The sequence below is a fragment of the Diachasmimorpha longicaudata genome, chromosome 7 (genome assembly GCF_034640455.1).
Source record: "Diachasmimorpha longicaudata isolate KC_UGA_2023 chromosome 7, iyDiaLong2, whole genome shotgun sequence".
In the NCBI taxonomy this organism is placed as follows: domain Eukaryota; kingdom Metazoa; phylum Arthropoda; class Insecta; order Hymenoptera; family Braconidae; genus Diachasmimorpha; species Diachasmimorpha longicaudata.
Window position 1 is genome coordinate 6,907,678 of NC_087231.1, and position 25,172 is coordinate 6,932,849.

Genomic DNA, 25,172 nt, shown 5'->3' on the forward strand with positions numbered 1-25,172 from the left:
GACCCGTCATATGACGGTCTTGTAGCACTTTCAACGAGATCGTTCTACAGCTGTGCAATGAGATAAAATATTTGTTCATAAAAATATGGCACTCGAATTATTTTACGATTAACTTGTGATCCTGATGCCTGTCTCTTCATGTGCCACGATCCCCGTCAATTATTAAAAAAGAAATAGAAATCAACTTTCAAAATGGACTCCCCCTGAAAAAATGGTTTTATCTTGGAGCCTTCAATTTTTTCATGTTTCAACAAACAGATAAATGAGACATTTGGTCAATTACCAAATACGCAAACTGACAAAGGAGCCACAAATTATTTTTCGTCTACGGTTCAGCTGTATTTTTTCTACTGAATTTATTGCATACAAATTATTTCCCACTATAATTCGTAGTTTCAAATAGTTGTATGCGCTATGCGACGGCCATTTTCGCTCAGATGCCGTCATTTGGAAACAAACGGTGAGTTTACACTCTCGTGAAGTATACAGTCATGGGCATAGACTCCGCGCTTGCGCGAACCTCCGCACCCCTCACCAACAGTAAACAAGCCAACTGCATTGAGTGCGGTTATTAAATGGTATTTTTCCGGGCCCTCCCTAATAATCGTAATGGTGATCATTCAATATTATGGGTATACATATCCCCACCTATGATCTATCATTAAAACGATGTTTTATCAACGAGATCTCCAAATTATGTCACCAACTGGCCGTTCGTTTTAACAAATGTGGAGAGTGCTAATGAAATTTCACCAGTGAGCAATCACAAACCTCATAATGTTGAAAAGTACAAAACTCAACAATGGACTTTATTTTTGGATAGAAATAATTCTGTATCTTCCACTATTTCAAGGTACGTCATATTTACGCACTAAACACAAAAGATAGAAAACTATTGAATAAATAAATGTGTTAGTAGAAGCCTATTAATTCAACCAATGCAAACCACCTACGATCTCAATCCGATCACATATATATATTCATGATTCTTAGAGAGTTAACATCATTTACTTACGAGGAAACTGAAAATATGTTAATTGACAAACTCTAGGTAGCCACCAATTAGTGCCAGCAGCGAGTCAAGAGGGTTCCCTCCACGTATTTAAGACCTACAGCGATGTCGCAATATTTCACTACACTGTTCCTAAGGAGGTGCATCGGGCCACATGGCAATTCGCAGCTTTCATGGACGGTAGTAATTGCATCCCCCGAGAGGTCAACATTTACTTGCAATGGGGGAGTTATCCAATCATTTCAGTGGACAATGCATCATTCCCGACCACCATGAATACAGAGAGAAATGACACCATTATCATAAAAACTCTGACAACATTCGAGGCGGAAACAACTGTGGTTATGCCGATAAATAGTCCCCAGCCCGGCGAATGGTATGTCGGTGCCTACATGAGTTATTGGGATGAAAAAGTACAGCAACAAGGACTTGGGCACAAGTGTCACTACAGCATTGGTTCAGTGGCTATATGGCAACAGGTGAATGGCATCCAGAATGTACCTATCGAACAAAAGTACATGATGAGAACTACACAGCCCTCGAACTATTACAAAATTTTTATTCCTTCTGGCACATGGAGCTTTAGAGTCACTATCTGGGGATGCAAATTCCAGTTACGATTGGGCAACATCACTTCTGACTCTTGTATCAAGGATGTGGCGATCCAGGGACGTGCTCTCCCTGTTATCGATCACACGAAATCCTCCCTAAACCTCGCTGTTAATGGAAGTTATACTTTTGAAGAAGTTACACCGTTTGAAGATAGTTATTATTATATACTGGTGGTTTCTAATAGTATAGTTGATTTTAATATCAAAGTTTCGGTTTCGGGTGAGTTGTAATTATTCATTGGAAATCAATATTTAATTATTTCTCATTCTCGTGCTTCATTAATTGTATTTTTTCAGAATGTCCAGTACAAATTACTGAAAGTACCTTAACCCGTCAGTGGGCGTCCAGCTTCAACACGAGCCTAGAATATAATTCGCCAGGATTTTCCAAAAATTTGATACCATTCGAAGACGCAGAGAATCTAACAAGTGATTCATGTGCTCGACGGTTTCAATTAATACGTGTAAAACAGCTCCCGACATTTTCGGGTGTTTTCTTGCTCCAAGGGAGGGAATGGCTGACTCCATGGATTATGCTGACTGACGCCAGTCCAGTCATAGCTCAATTCGATATTCTTCCACTGATTGACATTGGTGGATCACTTACGATTGGCATCCACTTGGAGATTGATAGTGCATTCATGAAGCAAACAGTGGTCGTTTTTGTGTGCGTGAGAAGGGGACGAGTGCCATGGAGAAAGAAAGGAGAGATATTCTGTGATGATGACAAGATGATGATGAGACTTGAAACCAATGGGAAACACGATGGAAATTTGTTGATACCGTATCCACAACCGGACACGTGGTACATCGGACTCCAAGCCAGATGTTTCATTGATGGGAACCCGACAAACTGTGAGGTGGGAGAAATCCTAGTGTCTCTCGACATAAGAACTCACCAATGTGTCTTCCCGGGGTCTCATCCGTGTGGTCATCACGGTGTCTGTGAAGAGATTCATCGTAACTTTATTCACTTCACAACGTGCAACTGTTTCGGTGGTTACAAAGGCTGGGGCTGTACAGACTCGACTAATGCATACCAACAGCCGTCTCTAGTATTGTCATCCTTCATGCTCATACTCAGTAATTTCTGTTTTATACCAGCTATTTATTTAGCAGTTAAACGGAGACTGTACACCGAAGCTCTAGTTTACCTAGCTACGATGTTATTTTCATCGCTCTATCACGCCTGCGATCAAAAATTTATGACTTACTGCATTGCCAAATATCAAGTTCTGCAATTTTGTGATTTCTTCAGTAGTATACTTGCATTCTGGGTGACACTCATTGCAATGGCACAGTTACCAATACACTTTATTTCCGTTTGCCATATGGTCGGGGTACTTATTATTTCATTTGGCGTTGAAGCTGATCGAACAAGCTTGATCAGTATTTTAGTACCTCTCACTATTGGTGCTATGATACCCATTGGTGTTCATTCTTATCGATGTTATAAGTCCAAAGTTTGGAAATTACCAGATGGAGTTTTTAGGTTATCGATTGGACTATTATTGGCCAGTACTGGGCTCATTTTATTCTCGGTGGTTGAGACTGAAGCAAACTACCAGTACATTCATAGTTTATGGCATATGATTATTGCATTTTCGGTGGTATTTTTGTTACCAACGCGAGCTGTTCGAGCAGGTGACTCTGGCAGTGAGGATTCAACCGCCTCTGACAGGGAACTAATTGGTCAAGAACATGATAGCCCCGTGTTTATGATTGTCTCTAGACAAAATGGATTGGCAAGTGGAAATTGAAAGGTTTATTTATTATGGGCAAAACTCGAACAGGTTTTTCAAACAATTGTTCTTTGGACATTCATGTTCTTGCTCTTATTGTGATTACGATGGAAATCGAGAAGCAGATTTTTTGAAGTTTTATTTCATTTTATTGTTCCTGAGATTTTTTTTGCAACTGTCGTAATGCAGAGTCTTCGATGTGCCAAAGGTGAAAACGAATTACAATAACATGAGACGATAGAGGCCGTCTTTTGTCGTGCAATATGCCAAAGTATCGATACTCTCGATGTTTTTTGTCCAGAGTTTTTGATGTTTCCATGACATAGTTGTAAGTTGAATCAGAAATTTTATGACTATATATTGAGATGTGAAAAAAATTGGAAATTAGGTATAAATAGGTGTATGGTATTTTGTTATCATCTACATGTGATTATTTTTTATTACAAATTCATTACTCAGATGTTATCGTCGTTCTGTACGGGCATTCGCTGTAAAGCAAGCTCGGAAGCAATAAACCTACTTAATTCAACGAAAAGCGCGTCTTTTATGCTTTCACACTGTGTTAATACTCGCATTTTCAGATTCTGGGTATTTAATGATACGAAACTGATCCTAATTTCATTGTCCAAGGCATTTGCCATTTCGCGGATTTCATCACACCTAAAATAAATATTAGGATCAATGAAAATTGAAAATTTATGGCGAGAGAGGAAACATAAATTCCCAACGACTTTATTACCAACGAATCGCAGATTCCATTGGTTCCCGTTCTTTGTGCACATTCTCCTGCCCAAAAGCTTTTACAATATCATCGATTTTGGACAAACGCTCCATTGTTGAAATTGACCTTTTGAATTCTTCGAGTTGTTTTAATCCAGACTTTATCTCTTGAATATTGAAATAGTATTGATTATTTTTCCCATCCAAATCTTGGCCAATAGGATTGCACCATTCGACGTTATTTTATATAGTCAACACGGTATTTCAGCGGATATTCTTGGAAATTTCACTGGAAATTTTGCATGTTGATATATATAAAAAAAAACAAATGTTGAAGTAACCCTCAATTGTATCTGACAGATTAAATGGCAATTCGTTGAAAATTATGTCTCATGGTGCAATTCTATCGGCCAACATTTGGATGCAAAAAATAATCCCCCGAATACCACTCGAACTTCGAAATTATCTAATATTTCCCTCAAGGTTCCCTACAAACAAATAAGCTCGTCAAGTTTTCCAGAAAAATCACTCGCGCTTCGCGCTCGTGATTTTTAGACTGGAAAACTTGACACGTTCATTTGTTTGCAACGAACCTATCGGGAAATATCCGATAATTTCGGAGCTCTTGTGGTATTATATGCGATAATTTATATTTTTGCTGAATATGTCATTAATACGTACCTTGTTCCATGATACTCATTAAATCGCCTACACCGCTATCCGAACAGATAAAATCGTCATTCTCTCTCGAGCGCACGCCAAATTTAAGAATCCTAAGAAATTCGTCTGTTGAATAAATATCTTCAGTGATCATCGGAATGATTGCACTCAAAGCAGCACCGACTTCCACGAAATCAGGAGTGAATATTACTAAATTATTATCAGAGAGTCTAATGTCTATGTGAAACAGAGGCTCCGAATTAGTCGGAGAGGCTGTTCGTAAGAATTTTAGTGAAGACGCTAGAGATCCCTTAATATTTTTAATGAGAGATTTCTTGAAAATTTCGATAACTTGACTGACATATATCGTCCAATGTCGCGGAGTGGTTTCTCCATATTTCGCTTTACGGTGTAACAAATATAAATCGGAAAGTATCGAATTGCTTGATTCTTTCATTAAAGATAAATTTTCACTCCTGATTGATTCCAAATATTCTTTGAACTGTTCGAGAGTGTAGGAAACGTTGTCAGTGCCTTTGATAAGCAGAAATTTCGCTATATCTTCACATGAAGAGTGAATGTGAGCGTTGGTCGATTTAAAGACTTCTACGACGTCCCTTAATAGAAGAATATTCTTCAACCACTCAGCATAAATCTTATCGATATTCTCCACAGCCCATGTGCACTTCGGCAGGCCGAGAGTAATCGAATTCTTGACTTCATTTATAGCATTTTCTAATAACAGTCGTTCCTCTTTTTGGAGACGTTTTACAATCGAGTTATATAGGCCACATAAATATTGAATTTTTACATGTCTCGATTTAATTGGCTGCCATTTCTGGAGAAACTTCGAATTCATCGATTTTGCGTCGTATTTCAGATATTTCCATTCTATTATTTCTCGCATATTTTGGAGATAGGATTCGTCCATATTTACCGTGAGAAATATTTCGTTGGGTGGTTTCAGGAATATAAGAACAGGTTCTTTCAAAATATTTCGAATTTCCACGTCTGATTGAATACCTTTTTCCCAGAGTGAAAAGAAAGCATTTTCTTTTTCGGTAATGGAACTTTGGATCTGTTTATATTCTTTGATTATACGCCTGTAAGATAATTACATTTATTAATTTCATATATATTCCCAGAAAACACATCTTTCATCTTACGAATCAAAAAATAATGGCATCTACATTCATTTGAGCGACACGGGGTCGTGATAACATTACAAACTGTGCATGCAAGTTAGACTTACTCTTGAACATTGCTGTCTCCCAACCAATCAGATGCATTAATCATAATATCGAAATGATTTGACAGGTAATCGGCCTGAATTCTGAGCAGCATCGCGGCCTCGGCATTCGGAGTGCCCGCTGCATCATCAAAAATGTTTTTCTTTTGAATGTGAATGCTTTTCAACTCGCTTTCAAAAATTTTCCACACAAACATCCAATAGCTACGAATGGTCTTTTGCAAATTTCTCCTCGTAGCAAACCTCTTCATGGCGTATAATGCTTCTATGCCCTCCTCGATATTCTGAACGTCTTTGAATATTTCGTGAATCAGATTTTTCACCATGTTATCTATATTCTGAATCCGTTCACCAAGTGATACTATGCGGTCCAACCACATATTTGTCGTGACATCTAAAATAAAATCACGAATTTCTTTCACTTCTTTCAGGATATCCGAGAAGGACTCTTCGATTATTTTATACTGCAATTCGTGTTCCAATCCTCTGGCTCCACCGATCATCTTCACTTCCTCGCATGTGTCATAGACAAATCTCGCGTCAGAAAATTCGATCAGATCTTGGCACCTTTGGATAAAAATATTGACATGACAAAATGATGTTGTTTTGTCTATTTTCGAAATAACTCGGACTTCTGACCGCGCGTCCATCTGGGATAGTCCTTCGAATATCTGGAGAAATTCTTGGCAACAATTAATGGAATCCTCAAGCATTTTCTTCCCTTCGCTTGCATCACCTTCCAGAATTGTATCTAAATTGACGTAGTTCTTGCATTGCTCGATTATTTGAGTGCCTAGGGCACGACATAATCTATCGATTTTATCTCTGAGGACAAATGTATAATGTCAGAAAGTGTTTCATACACTGAGAGAAAAATCTAGCAAAATAGGATATTTTTTTACTCGGACTTATGGTTTGTACGGAATGCGTCGTGTGATAAAATATTTTGAATAAAATAATGGACCACTCTTGAATGATTATTTCCTTATTTCTTACGGAATTTTGCTCTCAGTGTATGATCGCAGTCTTTGATTTGCGCTCTTGGTACTTGTCAAAATAATTTTCGTCCGTCCTGTGACGAAAGTAATTACACATTGCTTTCATGCTTAAGCAATTTCGTTAGTTTCAAACTCACACGCTTGTGTAGAATGTCGAATCTGAGCCGACGAAACGAATCTGGTGCAATATTCTCGCAGCGTATGCCCCAATGCCATTGGGAACTTCGAAATCCACACAACTGTCAACGAATAAATTCAAATACATGACATTCGAACTCGCTTCAGCAACTAGTTCATGAACTTGAGTTGTTAATGGGTGAAACTGTTGCACGCTTGAAGAATCAGCTTCTCTCAATGCCTTCACTATTGTCAAAATCGAGCTATCGTTGAGCTGGTGATGAAGACAACTCAAATTTTCAACTGCAGGAAATAAAATCTGGTTGTAGCCAGGAGAACATGAGAATGATAAATCATAATTATTGATACGAAAAGATTGAGTCCCTAATTACATCGGTAATTCCAGAATTCTATTTCATCCATGATAGTTCCGTAAGTTGAACGCGCTGGTAAATCCGTTCCTTCTAATGCGCCCCTTATTTGCTTTATCCAGTATCGAGCGACTCTCTCCAATCTCTCCAAAAATCCCTCTTGATTTTCCTCCGTCCAAACAAGAGACTTAGATTCATTATCCGGTATTCCTTCTCGTGGAACATAGAGAATCGTCAAGCCCATAGGACCATACGTAGCATCCGTTAATTTCATGAGGAACTGATTCAAGTTCGAGAAAATTTCATCCCTCATAACTAAAAAAAATTCGTGACGAAACATGATTTTCAGTCAGTTTTCGATATTTCAGGAGTGATAGAATATTATGGAACTGCAGACCTTCAGGCCACGTGGAACTATGTACAGCAATTGGTGAATACATAATTTCTAAAAATTTTAGCATCGAATTTTCAATATCACCACTGAGATTTCCAAAAATCACCGTCGACATGAAATTTTCAGGGGTGTAAACCTGCCAAGGAGATCTTAAGAAATAAGTTAAACCCTGATCAGCTTGAAGAGGAAAATCTAGGAGAGCTTTGCACTCCGTTGCTTCGACAAAAATTGTCAATATGGTATTTCCAGGTTTGCAAAAATATTCTTGAATTCGTTCTATGGTTTCCAATGGCCAAATGAATTCTGTATGGGACGAAATTATTGTCAAGTCCTTCACATACTGCACCTGCGGAATTCCGACAAATTCTATAACTTTAATTACGATATTTGTGGGTCAGAATACTACTCACAAGGGTTTCCAACTCATCGTCAGTGAAAACTGGTTTTTCTGGCTCTGGGGGGAGTTCCTCGTCTGGTTCAGGGGTTTCTGAGGAAAATCAAGGGTGAAATTGATTGTTGAGTCCCTCGTTGGTGATATCAAATTTTTACCTTGACGTCCAAATTCTTCCTCGTCTGTATCCATATCTAGATAGTCTCTGCAGACAGGAGGAGGAGTTTTTTCCATCCCTTTCCTCATTTTTTTTGGATCTATCGAATCTGCTCGAATCGTTGCCATTTTCACTTTCGGTCTTCCTCACGACACTTTCCTTGGTGACGTGAGGAAAGCCGGTGTCTCATGGCAGCACAAACTTGAGAACTCTTCCATACAATATCGATCAAACTCAACCCCATGGATTTCATATACGGCACAAATTCGCGCGCTGCACCACGTGCCCACTCCATAGTGCTACACACTTGCTGTTGTCATCTTCCAGATATCAAAAAGGTTGCCTAATGTCTACACAAAATGTAAACTTGTGTCGAAACATTATCTTAAAGTGACCTAGACAAGGCAAAACAAGAGCTTAGACGCAGATATTATCAAAATCTATCTTCCAAACGTCTCACCGGGAACGTCTTATTGCGAGTTAATATTTTATGTAGAAACTGACATTTTTTTATTCTAAAACTTGATTTCTACGAGTTTTCTCCTTGAATTATATCTCGTTCTTATACGTCATATGTTTTTAGCAGTATTTCAGGAGTTTGTGACACAAACCCAAATAAAAATGTCAAACTAAACACCGAATAAGTATACGAGCTAGTACATAAACTTCCTCTCGCTTATCTCGATTATCCATCACTTCCGAAAAGGCCTAACAGACAAATTTTCTAGTGATTTCGATTTCTGGGCCAGTGTTTTCGCGTCTTTCGTTGTATGAATATCAATTATTTTCACGATGATGACATGGAATAAATTTTTGTCCTGTGATAGACTGGATATTTCACGTAAATTAATCTAGTTCAATTTAATGATTTACAATTTCTATTCTCCGTTATTTAATTGAGGTAATTTGTAGCCAATTGATATCATTGAATTCCAGCCGATTGTTGTGATGCCGTTGTACCTTCGATAATGGATACCCACGTATTCCTCGGGCCAATCGCCCATACGAAGGATAATGGAGAGCTCGAGATTTTTCAACATGGAATGCTCCTTGTAAAAGCTGGAAAGGTAAATGGATTTTTAAAAAACCAGCCCAAAATTACCGCACGTCAGAATTCGATGAAAATAATAATTTTTTAGATCGAGAGTGTTGGAGAAGTTCAACCAAACACCGCGCTAACCGTTGATAAAGTAACTCAGCTGAAGAAAGGACAGTTTCTGATTCCAGGATTCATTGACTGTCATATTCATGCAGTACAATTGCCAAATATAGGAATTGGATATGATAGACCTTTAATGGAATGGCTTGAGAAGTACACATTCCCTTTGGAGAAAAAATACTCCGACGCAGAATTTGCTGATAGAGTTTACGATTCTGTAGTTGTGAGTACATGTGCAAGTAATCACTGTCCGGTCCTTGCCTCATCCGAAATTTTGTCAGGATGCCTGATCACGTCGATCCCTTCATCAGCGTCTCTTCCCCCAAGCTCTTATTTTTCATTTAAGTTTTCCTCAATTTTTTGCTTTTTCTATGTTTTTCTATTAATAAAAAAAATATTCTGTACTGGTGATGCCTTTCCCTTTTGCGTGAGCGTGTAGCATCTTATTTGGAGTAAAATTGTATCTCCCATAAAGATAAGAATCCATTTAATGCCAGAGCCTTGGAAAACAGTTATCCGACGAGTGATACTTTATAATCCGAGTCGAGAGCGAGTTATTGATTACCTGCTGATATAATGGACTATTTTCCTCGCAATTTGTAGAGTTCAAGGTCGTCCCGAATATTTCTCCATTTAATGCAAGTGGCGAATAACAAGTTATTGAATTTTCTCGCAGAAGCACACGTTGAATGTAGGTACAACGACTGCTTGCTACTTCGCTTCAATGAATGGAAGAACTTCAGCAATTCTAGCAGTGAAAGCATTGAAGCATCGACAGAGGGCTTTCGTAGGAAAGGTCAACATGAATGCATTTCGGGATGACGGGTATTGCGAGACGACTGAAGAGTCTATACAAGCAACAATAGAATTTGCTACCGATGTCATCAGTTTCTCCGTTAGTATCACATTTCTTAAATATATTGTCTTAATTACTCATTTCCTAGGAAGGAGCGGAAATTTGTAGTTACGGACCGTGAAATTGACGTCATGCATTCTCATTAGGATCCACTGGTGCAACCGATAATAACTCCAAGATTTGCCCTCAGTTGTGATATGGATCTGTTAACGAAACTGGGCGAATTAGCACGTACTGAGGATCTGCACATACAGGTAAAGTATGGAATTGTCTGTATTAATCTCATTTGGAACTTTATGAATGAATTATCCTTCCTGTTTCAGACACACGTTTCGGAAAATCTATCGGAGATTGAGTTATGCAAAAAGATGTACCCAGAATGCCCAAATTACACAAGTGTCTACGACAAGGCTGGTCTACTGACGAGAAAGGTAATAGTAATGAACTAATAATTTCCTGAATAATTAACTGAACTATTAATTGCCATCAAGACCATACTCGCTCATGGAGTCCATCTGCAAGACGAAGAGTTGGAAATATTGAAAGAGAGAGAGACCTCAATTATTCACTGTCCAACGTCAAACACGTGTCTTCGTAGTGGTCTCTGTGATGTTAGAAGGCTGAGATCTAAAGGAATAAATGTTGGATTGGGTACAGATGTGGCCGGAGGAAACAGTCTATCAATGCTTGATGTAATGAGATCGGCTATTCAAGTGTCAACTCATCTCTCGTTCGATAAAGAAGAATATGAACCGCTCAACTACGTCGATGTGTTTCATATGGCCACATTGGGTGGTGCCAAAGGTAAACTCTAAATTTGTCAGATTAATTGTCTTTGAAGCACTGGAAATCACATCTCATTCTTTATTCAGCACTGGCGATAGAAGACCAAGTCGGCAACTTTACACCTCAGAAGCAATTTGATGCTCTTCTGATTGATACAAATATTTCTCAGGGTTCACTCCATGATTTTTCTGAATGGACTGTCGAACAACAGCTGCAGAGATTCATTCACTCTGGGGATGATAGACACATTGCTCAGGTTTTCGTTTCTGGTTATCAAGTGAAATAACAATTGGGCAGGAAATGTTTATCGCAAAGGATTCATTATTTTTTTAAATCATACATTTATGCACGCAGAACATCTACTCAATTGGGTTTATTCGACTGACGGATTTGCATAAGTTCAGTTCATTAAGGCACCACGGGATCATGGCGATTAATATTAATATGCTTTATACAGAGATGAGTTCCAAGTTCCGAAAGAGAATTGTGAAGTTTCAGCGAATAATTTGAAGTCCAAATCCTGAAATTTCTATGTATCTACAAGTAATTTTTTTAATCTAAGATAAATGTATTTGAAATATAAGTTTGCAACAACGAAATGGGCATGAATATTTTGGATATGAAAATATAATTCTGGTAATTACAAGCAACAATTCTGCACTGCAATTTATACCTGTGTAAACTATTGATGCGTTTCTAAAAACCCTTTCACACTCCGTGAACACTGTTCAAACACCTTGAAAAATCCTGTACTGTCCCGATCCTGAATAAAATGGAAAAAAACAATCGTGATGAAGACGATAACTTTTAATGAATTACATGTAAATATGATAAATTTACTAACGTAGAATGGATCTCTGATAATAACTTCCCCCTCTGGATCGTATCTCCCAAGTAATTCAATCTGCGCTTTACTGCCTTCAGGTTTCATTCTGTTCAACTCAGTTATGTTAAAATCATCCATTCCCAAGATCCAATCGAAGTCGTGAAAGTCATCATCTGTTATCTGTTAGTAAATATGCAACATTAATTACTAATATTTTTTTTATCTCACGCAATTGCAACCCTCGCTCCCCTTTTATCGGCTGGAACTTCATATCCATCAGCCAATTCTCTACATTGGTAGGTCAAAATTAACTAACAAAATACAGACTCCTGAATATTTCTTGTCAAAGGATTTTACAATTGTAATCTTCTGGAAAAGCGACATAACTGCCCAGCTAAAAATCGTGGGAGGAAATATTTAAAGGGAGATTGAACTATAATGGTATAGAATAAATGAACGTACTGTTCTAGCGAGGTGTGAGTAATTCGTTATTCCATTAGATTTTATGGTTTCTTGTGCTCGAGTATCCGGCATGCTATTCACATGATAACCCCTCAATGCAGCACTATCAGCACTCCAACGGTTTGCAATATTCATCTGTGTTATGGAACTGATGAAAACAGCTTCTGCGATAGGAGATCTACAGATGTTTCCTGCATGAAGATTCATTGGCAGTCATTGTCAATGTAATTTTTTATCAAACCTTAATAATTATTAATAATTAATTGTATATTCAATTCACCTAAGCAGACCATCAATACTTTCCTCCGTTCAGACATTCCGTAGTGTTTATTGTTACGATTGAGGTGTTAACATTTGCACTTTTCTCTGTTTTATGAATGGGTAAAATAGAATTGAAACCCTCTGCGTCCTCTGTGTGCCTCAGGCGAAACTATCAAATTAAGATGGCGGTGGCGCCATATTGCCTTCAAGGGCGACAGTAAAAAAACTGAGAGAAGGCAGTTGCTCGCGTATGGCCGGGTCTCTACACGTGTTTTTCCACATGGGCATTCTAACCTCTGTCTTCTTATTTACACATTAAAAACATGAAGTAGAACCAGTGAATTGTTAAAAATAAGTCAATCAAACAGTTCAGATAAAATGAAGGTGAAAACTAAACTGCATCAATCGATAAAAACTGAAAATGAATCAGCACACGAGGACTCCGATGCTGAAAATACGTCCCTCGAAAGTTCGATATCTGAAGACAACGAAGATATCAATGAAACTTCATTTCATCCAGGACAATTCGTCAGGAAACGTCCTCTTGACGACGAAGACTCTCATCAGGACAACAAGAAAAAAATAAAAAAGAATAATGACCTGTACAAGGCTCCAACAGCCGAAGAATTGTCTCAACTCCGAGAAACCGAAAATTTATTCCACTCGAATCTCTTTAGACTTCAAATAGAAGAAATCCTGAGTGAAGTGAAACTTAAGGAAAAATACAGAAAGGAATTTGACGTATGGTTCGCCAAACTAAAGGAGAATATCGAGTCAATTCCAGAAACCAAAGAGCGAGAGTTGACGAAGAAAAAAGCATTGAAAAAACTGGGAGTACAGATCCCGGAGTTTAATGTCCCTATCAATGAGAAGGGGACCTACAGGTTCCTGAAGCCGTCAAACATATCACCAATCGGTTCGTACTCTCTAGGCACTGCAGTGGGTCCTAACGTTGTTATAGACGTCATGGTGGAGATGCCCTCCAGTTTATTCCAAAAGCACGACTACCAGGACTACAGGTATTTGAGAAAACGATCGATTTATCTGTCGTACATTGCTGCAAGCCTCCCTGACTCCCTTGTTGAGAAGAAAAACTTTTTTGGAGAGAGCTACATGCCAGGGCTGAAGGTGATTCCCGCTGGATCACTCAGTAAAAGGATTATAGTTCACCTTCACATAGCTGCAGAGAGAAACAGCTTCAAACTGGGTAGGTTTTCTCCAGAGAAGAACTCAGTCCGGCCCAACTGGCTTTTCAATTTGAATAATAATCCCTCGGAGGTCCCCACACTCCCACCAACTCCTCTGTACAACTCCAACATTCTTCGTGACCTAACAATGTCAGAAACCAACTCATATGCCTCGAAAATTGTGGAAGAATACCCAAACCTGAGGGATGGGATTATTCTCCTGAAAATATGGCTGTTCCAACGTCAACCGGAGAAATCCTATGAGGGGTTCAATGGACACATTCTAACGATGTACGTGCTCCATCTTCTATACGCCAAGAAACTCAACACCTTCATGAGTAGCTACCAAATTGTCCGGAACGTCTGGAATAATCTGGTCCAGACGAATTGGTCAGAGACTGGGATCACGATGTGTTCAGATATTGAAGCGCAATCCAGAGTTATGGAATATCATAATTATTACGAGTGTGTATTCCTGGATTCCAGTGGTTACCACAACCTGGCTGCCAACATCACTGCTGATAATTATCTCTGGATTCGTAGTGAGGCTGAAGTGGCTGTCAGGTTTCTGGATAATGCCAATATCGACAGCTTCCAGGCGCTGTTCATGAGACGACTCCCCTTCTACTCTATCTTCGATCATTTCATTTGCCTGCACGATCTCGATGTCCTCGAAAAGCTCTCGGAAACTGTCCCTGAGGACAAGAGGATAGACTTTGGAGTTTACGCTCGATCGCGTGTCGTCAGTCTGATCACAAAAGTCTTGAAGAAGGGCCTGGGGCAGAGGGTGGCACAAATGTACGTAAAACCTGAGGAATACAAGGAGTGGGAATTGACAGAGAACGCACCGTCGAAACTCAACAGAATCTTCATTGGATTCCAGCTGAACCCAGACTTCTGTTTTGACATTATTGATAAAGGACCTGAGGCAAATGCGCCTGCAGCTGCTGAGTTCCGAAACTTCTGGGGGAACAAGTCAGAGCTCAGGAGATTCCAGGACGGCTCCATTTGCGAGTCTGCGGTCTGGACCAAATGCTCTACAATCTCCGATAAACGTATGATCACAAAAACGATTGTGTTGTTTCTGCTAAAAGCAAAACTAAATATATCTAAATCGGAATATTTCTACGCTGGAGATCAGACCGACGAGTTCCTCAAATACAAAAAAACAAACTTCAGTAAATCTTCGTATGGAACTGGGGAGGAGATGACTCTCCAAGCTCTCCAGGTCTTCAACTCTCTGGAGAAGGAGCTAACATCGTTGACAGAGCTCCCATTATCGATTACAGGAGTTCAAGGGCTGAGTGCAGTGTTCAGGTACGCTGATGTCTTCCCTCCCCTCGCGACAGCATACAAAGTAGACGCGAAAACAACACAAGGGAAGAACTGTCTTCTCCTCAAGGAGTCATACCTCGAGGAAGCCCCTGCCTCAGCCCCAGCGATGGAGGGAGTCATCCAGTTATGTGCCAGTGGCAAGTGGCCGGATGAGCTCGAGGCTATCAGGATGACGAAGGCAGCGTTTCACATTCAGATAGCTGAATGTGTCCGGAAGACATTTAATCTTCAAGCGAAAGGGAATCGCGATCACGTGGACATCTTCAAGGATGGATTCGTGTTTAGACTAAGGGTAGCACATCAGAAGGAGATAGCTTTGTTGAAACAGCAGTTGGGAGAGGATGGGGTCATCAAGTACAGAGACAACGAGGAGTCGATCTCACTGGAAAATCACTTGTTTCATCTTCCCAAGTTGAATGGTGCACTGCACGGCCTGCACTCCCAACAGCCCGCTTTTGGACCCACGTGTTGTCTAGTGAAGAGATGGCTTGCTGCGCATCTCCTCGACGCCTTCCACTTCCCGGAAATTGTGGTGGAGCTGCTGGTGGCTGCATTATATCTCAATCCGGACCCTTACAAGCCTGCTCAGGCTCCCCAAGCTGCCTTTCTCCGGATCCTGGAGTACTTCGCAAGGGATTCGTGGAGCACTGATCCTGTGATTGTTAATTTCAATGGAGAGATGACGAGGGAGGAAGTTGTAGCGGTGGAAAATCACTTCGGAGAATCCAGGGAGAAACTACCTCCTCTATTTATTTCCACGCCGTACGATCATGCAAAGTCCATTTGGACTATCAAAAATCCTACGAGGCTGGTCCTGAATAGGGTGGGGGCACTGGCAAAGGAGGTGTTGAAACTCGTAGAGAGGATGTTGGCCCAAAACTCAGTAATCGTCTGGGGACCGATGTTTAAAGCCACTACTGTTGGGTATGATATTCTTATTCGTATCAAGGCCGAGCTGAATCCAAGGAGATTGCAGTCTCTCGAGCTGGACGATAGCTGTCCTCAAGAATTCCGACGGCCATACAAATCACATCCTAACGCCAAAATTCCGATTGTTGGGTTCAATCCAGTGGAGAAGTATTTGGAAGAGTTGAGGGCTAACTACGGTGCATTCGCTTTATTCTTCCACGACACATACGGGGGATCTGTGATAGGTGTCCTGTTGAAGCCCGTAGAGCTGGTGAAAAGAGACTTTAAAGTTACAGAGGTAAACTGCAGAAAGATCGATACCTCCGGAAAACTCGTGTTGAATGTACCAGCCATGATCGAGGATTTCTCACTCCTCGGTCGTGGCCTAGTTGAAACTATCGATGTACAGACGAAAAACCTCGCATTCGATTGAATGCGATCATTTCAATTGTTAAATAATAAAATGATTACGATGTATTTTTATAATTCAGGAGAATGAATTGATGGAATAAAAAGAAATAAAAGCCAAGGATTCATAACGATATTTTTTTCTTATTCATTACTTGATATAAGCACGTGACACAATGTGTTGTTTTCATATTTACAATTTAAACATTCACGCGATCATTTATTTATTCATAATGTATTTTCATTTGTAAATGAATACCGGTATTATATGAAAAGATAGTAATGAAATCGTTTCAATAGTCTATTACTTAATGAAAATACGATTTAATGATAATAGGAAATAATAATGAATCACAGCTTAAATTATTGATATTGTAAACTTAAGCGCAGCCCTGGGTAAAATGAAATGAATAGACGCACGCCATTGGGAGGGATGTGTCAAAATTAATTGATTTTAGCATACATGATAAACGAATTTGATACGAATCACAAATAATGAAGTAACACTAGATTATGTAAAATGTATGGACTAACAGTACTTGATTTTTCGGGATGGTCCGGTGTGTTTTAAAAGCAGTCTTACATTTCTTTCGTGCAGATTATGCAGACCACTCTCAATCACTCGAGAAAAAAAAATGATTCTCCATTTATTAATCCTTAATCTACATTCACTAAATATTTCTCATCACCTCTAGCCCACATTCGTAGATCACTGAGTAGCGATAATTATTCATTAAAACACTTTATGTACATTGAATTGAATAACATTAAATTAATCGATTTCTTACGTATCATTTTTTTTTATCGTTTCTGTAATATAAATGTCACTAGTTGTGAATTCCTTAGTGCAATCTTAAAATGGGTTTGAGATCGGGCTGGGAAGAGGACAAGGCGTACTTTCAGTGCTCGATCTGGTTGCTTTTTTTGTTTTTTTTTTAAACAGTCAACTAAACTAATTATGCGGGCAGTACAGGTGTTTTGTATCTTTTCTCTCTTCTTTGCGAGTATAAAACTTATCGGTGAAACAGAAATAACTCAAATATTTTTCTGTCATCACAAGATTAATTCTCTTGTGTATCGGATTGAATAATCACAACGTTGTTTTCAACTAATCTCGAGCCATTTGGCCCGGTTGAAATTCTAATTTTGTATCACTCTAAGCTGCGAACAATTCTACATCATCTAGTAGTTCTACAAATGTACAGATGCAAATTTTTTCCATGATAACATTTCAATATTTTTTGCTCTTAAAATTTAGAAATAAAACTCATTGAGTTCGTGATTTTTCTTTACGCCTTTTTTTAACGTTATTATTTGTTTGATGAGAAGATCGGAGCTAATTATGAGATTGGCTCGAATTAATTCCAGTTAAGCGAGAGTGAATTTACCAACGAAGGCTCGGGGACTCATTTGGCATTGATAAGTTTTCATTACGTCTTTTTTAAGGAATATCTTTATTACAATGTTTATTATTCAATTTATGAGTCATCAATCCTTAGTCAACACTTTGTTTTCGACTTTTAAACTTCTGTAGTCACTTTGGCCCATTGATTTTCCCTTCCTTCGGCATTCACTTTTCGAAAATGTAGATTATGTACAATTAATACATGATTAAAACAAATATTCCTATTTTTCACTCCTGTAATGATCACAAAGACTTTTTCCTTCAACAACTCCCTCGTATTCCTTCAGCAGTGATAATGGTTTGGTTTCGCGGTTGTTCTTTACGTGTAAAATTGACTGATAATTACAATACCAAATGGGATAATAGGTGAAACAGTATCCCTCCGTAATAATTGTATCACCTCCGTAATATCGATTAGGTAAAAAAATCATAGAAATATTTTCGGTACAATTAAAAACAAGCTCAAGTTCCATTGCTTGGTCTTCTCATGTTTCAATTCTCGTATCGGTATGTTTATTTTGTCATTGAAAAATCGAATCAACCGATTTAATGATAAACATCTGCACTGAGAAAAAGTGCACAATGGGATGATGCATTAGAAAGGCATGTACATGGGTTTATTATTTCGTAAGGTAGGATGCGCCCAAAAACATAAGACTTGTTATCGTTTTGAAAAATTTAGAACCCCTTCTCATTGAGTGAACGAGGAGGAAATAATTTTGAAACGATTATAGAACAACTGAGACTGCACTGAAATTTAGAAACCTTGAGGGGCTTTATTGGTGGTATCGATGAGATTGCTACTTCGATTTCAATATCAAAAAAAGAGAAAGAAATAGATTATGATTGCTTCAATGCAAGAATATGCATAAATATAGCGTAGGATTTTTTTAAATCTCGACTCTGTGGGTTTTTAGAATTTTAGAAAAACAATTGAAAAACTTGAAAACTACAAATGTTTACCAAACTGTAATTTTTTTTGTCCTAATACATTAACACGGAAATTATCAATCCATTAGCACAATAGATGAAGTCGCCAGCGATTTAAAAAATTCAGTGCGTTCTTCTGCAATCAAATGCTGTAATAATCTATCTCCGGACCAATTCCCCCGTCTCTCGAATGACTACAAATATTTGACCCCTTAAAAAATACCTCCGCACAAACTGATAAGGAAGAATTTCCTCAGAACCTAGAATAGGAAAATACGACCCAAATAATAATGAAAAATCACAACCGCACCTAGCCAGCAGTCAGTCGTGTTTCAATGTTCAAAAACAATTGAAAATAATTGATCAATACCTTATCTAGATAAACAAACTATAAGTTGCCTGTAGTTTCATGATTTTCCTCCGCCGAATGGTATCAATTACGCGAACGAAAATACCAGCGATTAGTTTACTGATAATTGGCAATTGCGCAATGTTTACCGCCCAGCACGAGCGCTTATGTAAAATGGGTCAAAATTTTAGGTGGAAACACCTGTACCCCGATCAGAGATCATTCGTGGACGATATTGATTTTCTTCAATTTGTTCTCATCTCACTTGCTCTCATCAGGAAGAATCAATTTATGTTTTTCACATAATCACATAAAAACTCAACATTTCATCTGTCACATTCACTGTACACACACTAGTGTCGAGTCTTTCGCTCGATTGATTTTTCCAGAGAATAGGAATAATTTATGCTCATTTTCACGATACTACGAGTGAAATGATTGTTCATCACAAAGAAATGCTTTGCCAAAAAAATAAACGCATTATTGTATATCATTCCTAAATATTAAACTAGAGTGATTTGCAGTAATGAAAAATTTCACTCGATAAAACCGTGAAAACAAACGACTCAAGACTAAATCCAGGTGATTGTTAATAGCTATATGTATAATTCATCGATTTCCAGAATAAAAAGTAACGACACATTGGCATCATTGGATCCTAGGAGGCGGATAGTAAGATAGTTAATTGATATTAAATTTAATCATCAACTGTACCTCTGAATTTTGCATAAAAACCAGCTGTTAATTGCTGTACAATAATAATAAGACATCCCACGACAGATCTCTGCATCAAGCATAAAAACACGAAAAAATACATTATTTTTTAGCATCATTTATTCACTCAAGTTATTTCGGAATAGCAACTATAAGTACATAAAAACGTTCTGTCATAGGTTGTCTTTAGGTCAATGCGATTGCTGTGTACAATTGGATAGGGCACCCACGGCGGATATTACAATTCTAATAAGTTCTTCGTTAATAAGATCGCTGAGCTAAAAATTTCATTAGTGCTTTATTCTCATCTGATTTTACCTAGCAAGTATATTGTCAACTAGTGCTTGCTTCAGGTATTCTCGATTGCATATCGAGGCGCAGTAAGCTTAGATATTTCCTTCAGTGCCAAACACATATATACAATAATTAATGAACTCGTGAAAACGTCGATATATCCAAAATTGAGAAATTTCGGTACGAAAATGTTATCAAAGTGGATCATTGACAATTAACAAAGCGATCTTACGAAATCAGTAGTAAAACGGTTCAACTTTTCAATGAATATCTCTAAATCTACGGTAGACAGCAAAAATTTTATTTCAACCTTTTTTACATTTCAGACAAAAGATTGTAAAGAAACTTTTACTATTCCCCTCACATTCAGACATATTCTGCAAAAGCTCTCTTATGAGCTACGTCGAATGGATGATTTCACCACTTTCCTACTGAAATAAGCTCCTCAAACCGAAATAAAAAATCGCATAGCTGTGACCTTTTATTGTCCACATTACGAAAACAAGAGCAACTGAAAAATGCGAGAGTTGAAGATTTTGAAACAACTTCAATTGTGTCCAATAAAGTATTCACGTCATTCTGGCGTTCAACCTATTAACTCTTTTCACCATAAAATATAGTTCACTCTTTCACTCTCTCGGTCAACGCAATGTTGTTGCACGATGCGTGCACACGACATTGACAGACTCCGATGATAATGACCTAATAATAATGATAATCAATAATGATACCAGTAATATAACAGCTGTAGTGATAGGATTAATGGGTGTGGTTGGTGCTGCAGTTACTCGTTACGCATATTTTTCTTTCTCCGATTTCTTTAGTTGTTAATAGTGATTTAAAAAACAAAACACTTGGATTACATCAATTGGACAACGGTGGTGATGTTGTAGTTGGTGTTGCTGTAACTGTTGTCTGAAGTACGGAATCCCTGGACGCTGATCGACTGAAGTCACCCAGTAATTTAATCGCCTCCCTTTCCCGATCACCAGTACCCTCGACATCTCCATTGTCTCGTTTACCATGCCTAACAACTCCAACATTTCTACCTCCATTTCCACCAGCACTATTACCCGGACACTGTACTGTATCGCCAAGACCAACAGTAAAAGACAGTCATTTCTGTCTTCCACTTTTTTTCTTCTTTCGTTTAAAAAAGCAGCAGCATCTGGAAATGAAGCAAACACTAATAGGACTTAGAATCGCTTCGAATAATCATGTTGTTTGTGAGTTTTCTTTAATTTCTATGTTCCTCATTTAAAAGAGACATTTGAGCAGAAATGGAGATAGGTAGAGTCAGCTGAGTTGAAATGTGCCTGATGAAAATGTCGTGCATTACCGGAGTAAGAGTGAGATGCCAGGGGAGGGCCTGGGTAGTTGAAAGAATGAGAGATGAGTGTTTTTCTGAGGGTGGGTATGTGTATGAGGGGAGTTTCCTACTAGATGAAAAGATGTTCTGATTTTTCGCGTTGCAGCACCTCGGGGAGTTGAAACACTCAATCTTTTTACTCTCAAGTGATGAGGGAACTTTAAAATTCTCAATTTGGAACAATGTCTTAATTTAACGTTAAGCGCTCGTAAAATTTCTTTTTCTTCTTTGAATACACATGGTTTAATTCTTTAACTGTTGAAGAAATGTACATCGCAAATCGTAAGAGTGTAGACTTGAATGGGGAAATTTATGAAAAATATTGCTGGTCTGTTCCTCTCATCTCCCAGAATTTTTTGGAAATAATTATTTATCTGAATTTGAAAAGAATTAAATATGGATACTCTTCTGGGGGTGGGTGAGAGGAGCCTTGCTTACTTCTCTGTCATGATAAAACCTCAAAGTTGTCCATTTCAAACAATCTTCTTAATCTTAATGTGAAAGAAGCAACTCATAAAATTATACAGTGGAATGTGATAAATCAAGAGAAGTACTTTTCTCTTGTTCATTTCCATTTAAATTATATCTCTGATGACAAAATCTCAATTCTTTTATTCTCATGAGGGAATGGCACTTTTTGCCGCTATTACAATGGGTTTCATTTCAAGGGAATAACCCATCAAAAGATGAATTCGAATGGAAATTATTATTCAAATCATATTTGTCCGCTTCATTTCTATTCGAGCCACACCATTGGTGACGAAAATTCAATGTTTTTATTCCCATATTCCGAGAAAATCTGTACTTTTTTAGCTAAACAGCAATTAGCTTTAATTGGAACGACCGAATAAAATTATAAATTCGAGTGAAAAGAATTGCGGAAAATTTCTTTCGTGGCTTCTTTTGTTGTGAAAATCGAACGGTCGAATTATTAAACAAATAAAACATTGGGTTTTCGTACTCAAAAACGAAGAAATAATAATTCTTCTGAATATAACTAATTTTTAACACCATAAAGCCTTTATTCTCGAGACAAATATTTTTGTAGGCACAACCGAAAACGTTAAATTACATAACAATGGCTTTTAGTTTTCAGGAAAAAAATCATAACATTATAAACTCGTGGAAAAAAATCAAAAAATACATTTTGCTTAAACTTCTCGCGCTGCAGATTTCCTCGCCATTCACCGAGTGAATCATTGGAAAATTGACGGGTCACGGTGTTATCTATATTCATGGAGACGTGGTGTTTTAGAGGAAAGTGTAAAACCCGTTCTGCGCGATTTAGATTTCATAATTCCGCAGCGAGGACACGATTTTAATCGCTTTGATGAAACACCGATGCTGGAAATAATGACAATGTAGTGATTGAGATGTGTATGAAGAGGTAGTCATATTAGATTGCTTCATGAGGGAGTTCAACATGCACTGACAGAAAAAATTGTTCTACCGTAGAGTTTAATGCTCCGCCGGAGAATATGTAAAAGAGTGAAATAGATCTAAGGGAAATTATCTAATTCCTTAGAGAGAAATTGAATATCTGTCGCTGGATTAGCCGACATATTGCTAGAGAAATTTTAATTGATAGAAAAAATGTTTTCTTTGCATAAACAAATGGGAAAACAGAATTTTCATTAAGAATTAGGATCTAGTTCTCTCGTATGACGTAACTGAAAATTTTATAATCATGGAAAATTACTGAGTAAATGAACTACTTTTCACGGAAATATTTCGTTACTTGCTTACACCATACAATAGTGCAATTATTCTTGTGAGAGAAAACATGTTATTCTTATCGGAAACGCTATCCTCTTATTATTCTTATGGGAAAAACAAGGCTCATGCAAGGTTTTAGTTGTGAGATACAGAATTCAAATATTGAATGGATTTTTTTACGTAAAAAATTCCACGATTCCAAACCCGAATTGATTTCATAAATCAATTCGGAATTTTCTTCGGGATTGTAATCGTCCTTAATGACAAATTAATGAATCATCGCCAGATAATTATGAGGAGGCTACATTAATTAACCCTTTATCCACACCCAATTAAAAACGCATTCAATGTAACAACGCAATATCATAAAAATTCGGTACTAACTTGGTTTCATCGATCATCTCGACTTCTTGAGGAGCGGTTATCGGTGTGTTTGAGTGCCCTGCGGTTGGATCGTCGTTTGCCAATTCTCCGTTCGTCGAGGACACCACCTAGATCAATCAAATACACCATCCATTAAACAACCGCAGTGCAAACACCATCAATATCGAATGATAGAAGAGAAAGAAGATTGAACTGGAGAAGTAAATCGAATATATAGAGCAATAAAAAAAGAAATAACTCAAATCGTAAACTACAGCATGAAATATAAATGAAATGAGATGGTTCACTAACTCAGGGACCTTCTGCTGAGTGTATTGGACACCTGAGACATTAATCATTTATCATTGAGAAACATTGAAGTAGAGTACATCGATGTTTATACTTAAAGAATACACATCTCAGAGTGATTGATAATGAGTGTACATAATACAGCAGTACGGGCATTGAACCGTGAAGACGTTTGGACTTTAATTCAACCACATTAACGATACTCAACATAGTACTTGAAATGGGGATAATACTTGCAACAGCAGATACGTCAGTTAGTTAATGCTAATTACCCAGAGAGGATAAGTATTAATTCATAAATAAAAATAACAACGCAGAGAGTAGCATGCGGCATTAATGATAAACATGGGAAAACAATAACAATGTGTTGGAAGGGGGCGTGTGGGGGTGGGGTGGTAGAGAGGAGGGAACCAAAAAAAAAAAACAGTAACGTGGACTGACCATAATCCGATGATGCCGTGACTAAAAAGGAATTCAACTATTAAATCCTGAGCACGCTTTGATATACCGTTTCACGTCATCAATAAAATGAAATTTTGAAAGTACATTTTTAACTCTCACTTGAACGAAAATCGGGGTAACAGGTCGGTTTATAATGACTTCGGTTATAATTGCCAAGAGAAAGAAAAATTTTCAGGTAATTTTCTTTTTTTTTTTTTTTCATTGCTATTTTATTAAATTTTTTGAACGTGGGGGAGAGGATGATGCGGGTTCACTCACCTGTACGGAGCCGTGTCTGTCGGCAGGCGTCAAAGTACCACCAGCACCCGATTGCTTCACCGTCTCCGGCCAACTGGCACCCACCCCCTTACCGCCCCCGCCTCCCACCCCTCCACCTGCCACTTCCTGGAGGAATAAGCGGGACATTGTTGGATATTGTGTATTTTGTTAGTTGAACTCTGATATCGCATAATTCATGATTTTTGTTTATGAATTTTCAAGATTTTTAATACAATTACGATATCACAGATGTGTTGATGTGACTCTGAGGGTTTCACCATTGGAATGAAATGACGACATTTCATTTAAAATGTTTGTAGGAGCGGGTAGGGTAGAATGAACGGTAAGAACCTTTTTAGCGAAGCGGTAAAGCGATTCCTTTTGAAGTGATA

The 25,172-nt window shown here is 38.1% G+C and overlaps 5 protein-coding genes across 18 annotated transcripts in view; 2 read left to right on the forward strand and 3 right to left on the reverse strand.

Annotated features, from left to right (window-relative positions):
- The first annotated feature begins 530 nt into the window (after nt 1-530).
- Dhpd (Dihydropterin deaminase) lies at nt 531-11,893 on the forward strand. The gene is made up of 10 exons (XM_064124800.1): nt 531-853; nt 1,052-1,843; nt 1,921-2,706; nt 9,359-9,489; nt 9,562-9,804; nt 10,258-10,476; nt 10,584-10,691; nt 10,761-10,868; nt 10,929-11,241; nt 11,310-11,893. The coding sequence occupies exons 1-10, from the start codon at nt 778-780 to the stop codon at nt 11,507-11,509; spliced, it is 2,976 nt and encodes a 991-aa protein (XP_063980870.1). The 5' UTR covers nt 531-777; the 3' UTR covers nt 11,510-11,893.
- LOC135164446 (uncharacterized) lies at nt 1,627-9,365 on the reverse strand. Of its 2 annotated transcripts, XR_010299299.1 has the most exons (10): nt 8,424-9,365; nt 8,285-8,361; nt 7,878-8,220; nt 7,502-7,795; nt 7,130-7,412; nt 5,998-6,819; nt 4,767-5,848; nt 4,105-4,252; nt 2,894-4,025; nt 1,627-2,812 (listed from the first exon to the last, which is right to left on the reverse strand). XR_010299299.1 is itself a non-coding variant. In XM_064124798.1 (9 exons), exons 1-9 carry the CDS (start codon nt 8,548-8,550, stop codon nt 3,821-3,823), a joined length of 3,381 nt encoding a protein of 1,126 aa, XP_063980868.1. In that variant the 5' UTR covers nt 8,551-9,365; the 3' UTR covers nt 1,627-3,820. The 2 variants fall into 2 exon arrangements, 1 of the variants encoding a protein (XP_063980868.1); XM_064124798.1 differs by having other exon boundaries at nt 1,627-4,025.
- On the reverse strand, nt 11,527-12,949 carry LOC135164465 (low molecular weight phosphotyrosine protein phosphatase-like). Of its 4 annotated transcripts, none has more exons than XM_064124839.1 (5): nt 12,792-12,949; nt 12,512-12,702; nt 12,068-12,229; nt 11,897-11,986; nt 11,527-11,743 (listed from the first exon to the last, which is right to left on the reverse strand). In XM_064124839.1, exons 1-4 carry the CDS (start codon nt 12,826-12,828, stop codon nt 11,906-11,908), a joined length of 471 nt encoding a protein of 156 aa, XP_063980909.1. In that variant the 5' UTR covers nt 12,829-12,949; the 3' UTR covers nt 11,527-11,743; nt 11,897-11,905. The 4 variants fall into 4 exon arrangements, with proteins under 4 accessions (XP_063980909.1, XP_063980910.1, XP_063980908.1 ...); XM_064124840.1 differs by having other exon boundaries at nt 11,527-11,760; XM_064124838.1 differs by having other exon boundaries at nt 11,527-11,986.
- A 49-nt stretch (nt 12,950-12,998) lies between these two features.
- On the forward strand, nt 12,999-16,735 carry Mat89ba (Maternal transcript 89Ba). Its single transcript, XM_064124797.1, has one exon. The coding sequence runs from the start codon at nt 13,151-13,153 to the stop codon at nt 16,634-16,636; it is 3,486 nt and encodes a 1,161-aa protein (XP_063980867.1). The 5' UTR covers nt 12,999-13,150; the 3' UTR covers nt 16,637-16,735.
- Gish (gilgamesh) overlaps nt 16,736-25,172 on the reverse strand; it is a 29,476-nt gene continuing 21,039 nt past the window's right edge. For 2 of the 10 annotated variants that reach the window (XM_064124826.1, XM_064124818.1), the window contains exons 8-10: nt 24,781-24,906; nt 23,773-23,879; nt 16,736-21,489 (exon numbers count right to left, since the gene is read on the reverse strand). In XM_064124826.1, the coding sequence (XP_063980896.1) occupies nt 21,420-21,489; nt 23,773-23,879; nt 24,781-24,906 (303 nt within the window). In that variant the 3' untranslated portion in view covers nt 16,736-21,419. Of the gene's footprint in view, nt 21,490-22,677; nt 23,017-23,772; nt 23,880-24,780; nt 24,907-25,172 lie in introns of those variants that run through there. The other 8 variants (XM_064124825.1, XM_064124821.1, XM_064124824.1 and 5 more) reach the window with 6 other exon arrangements.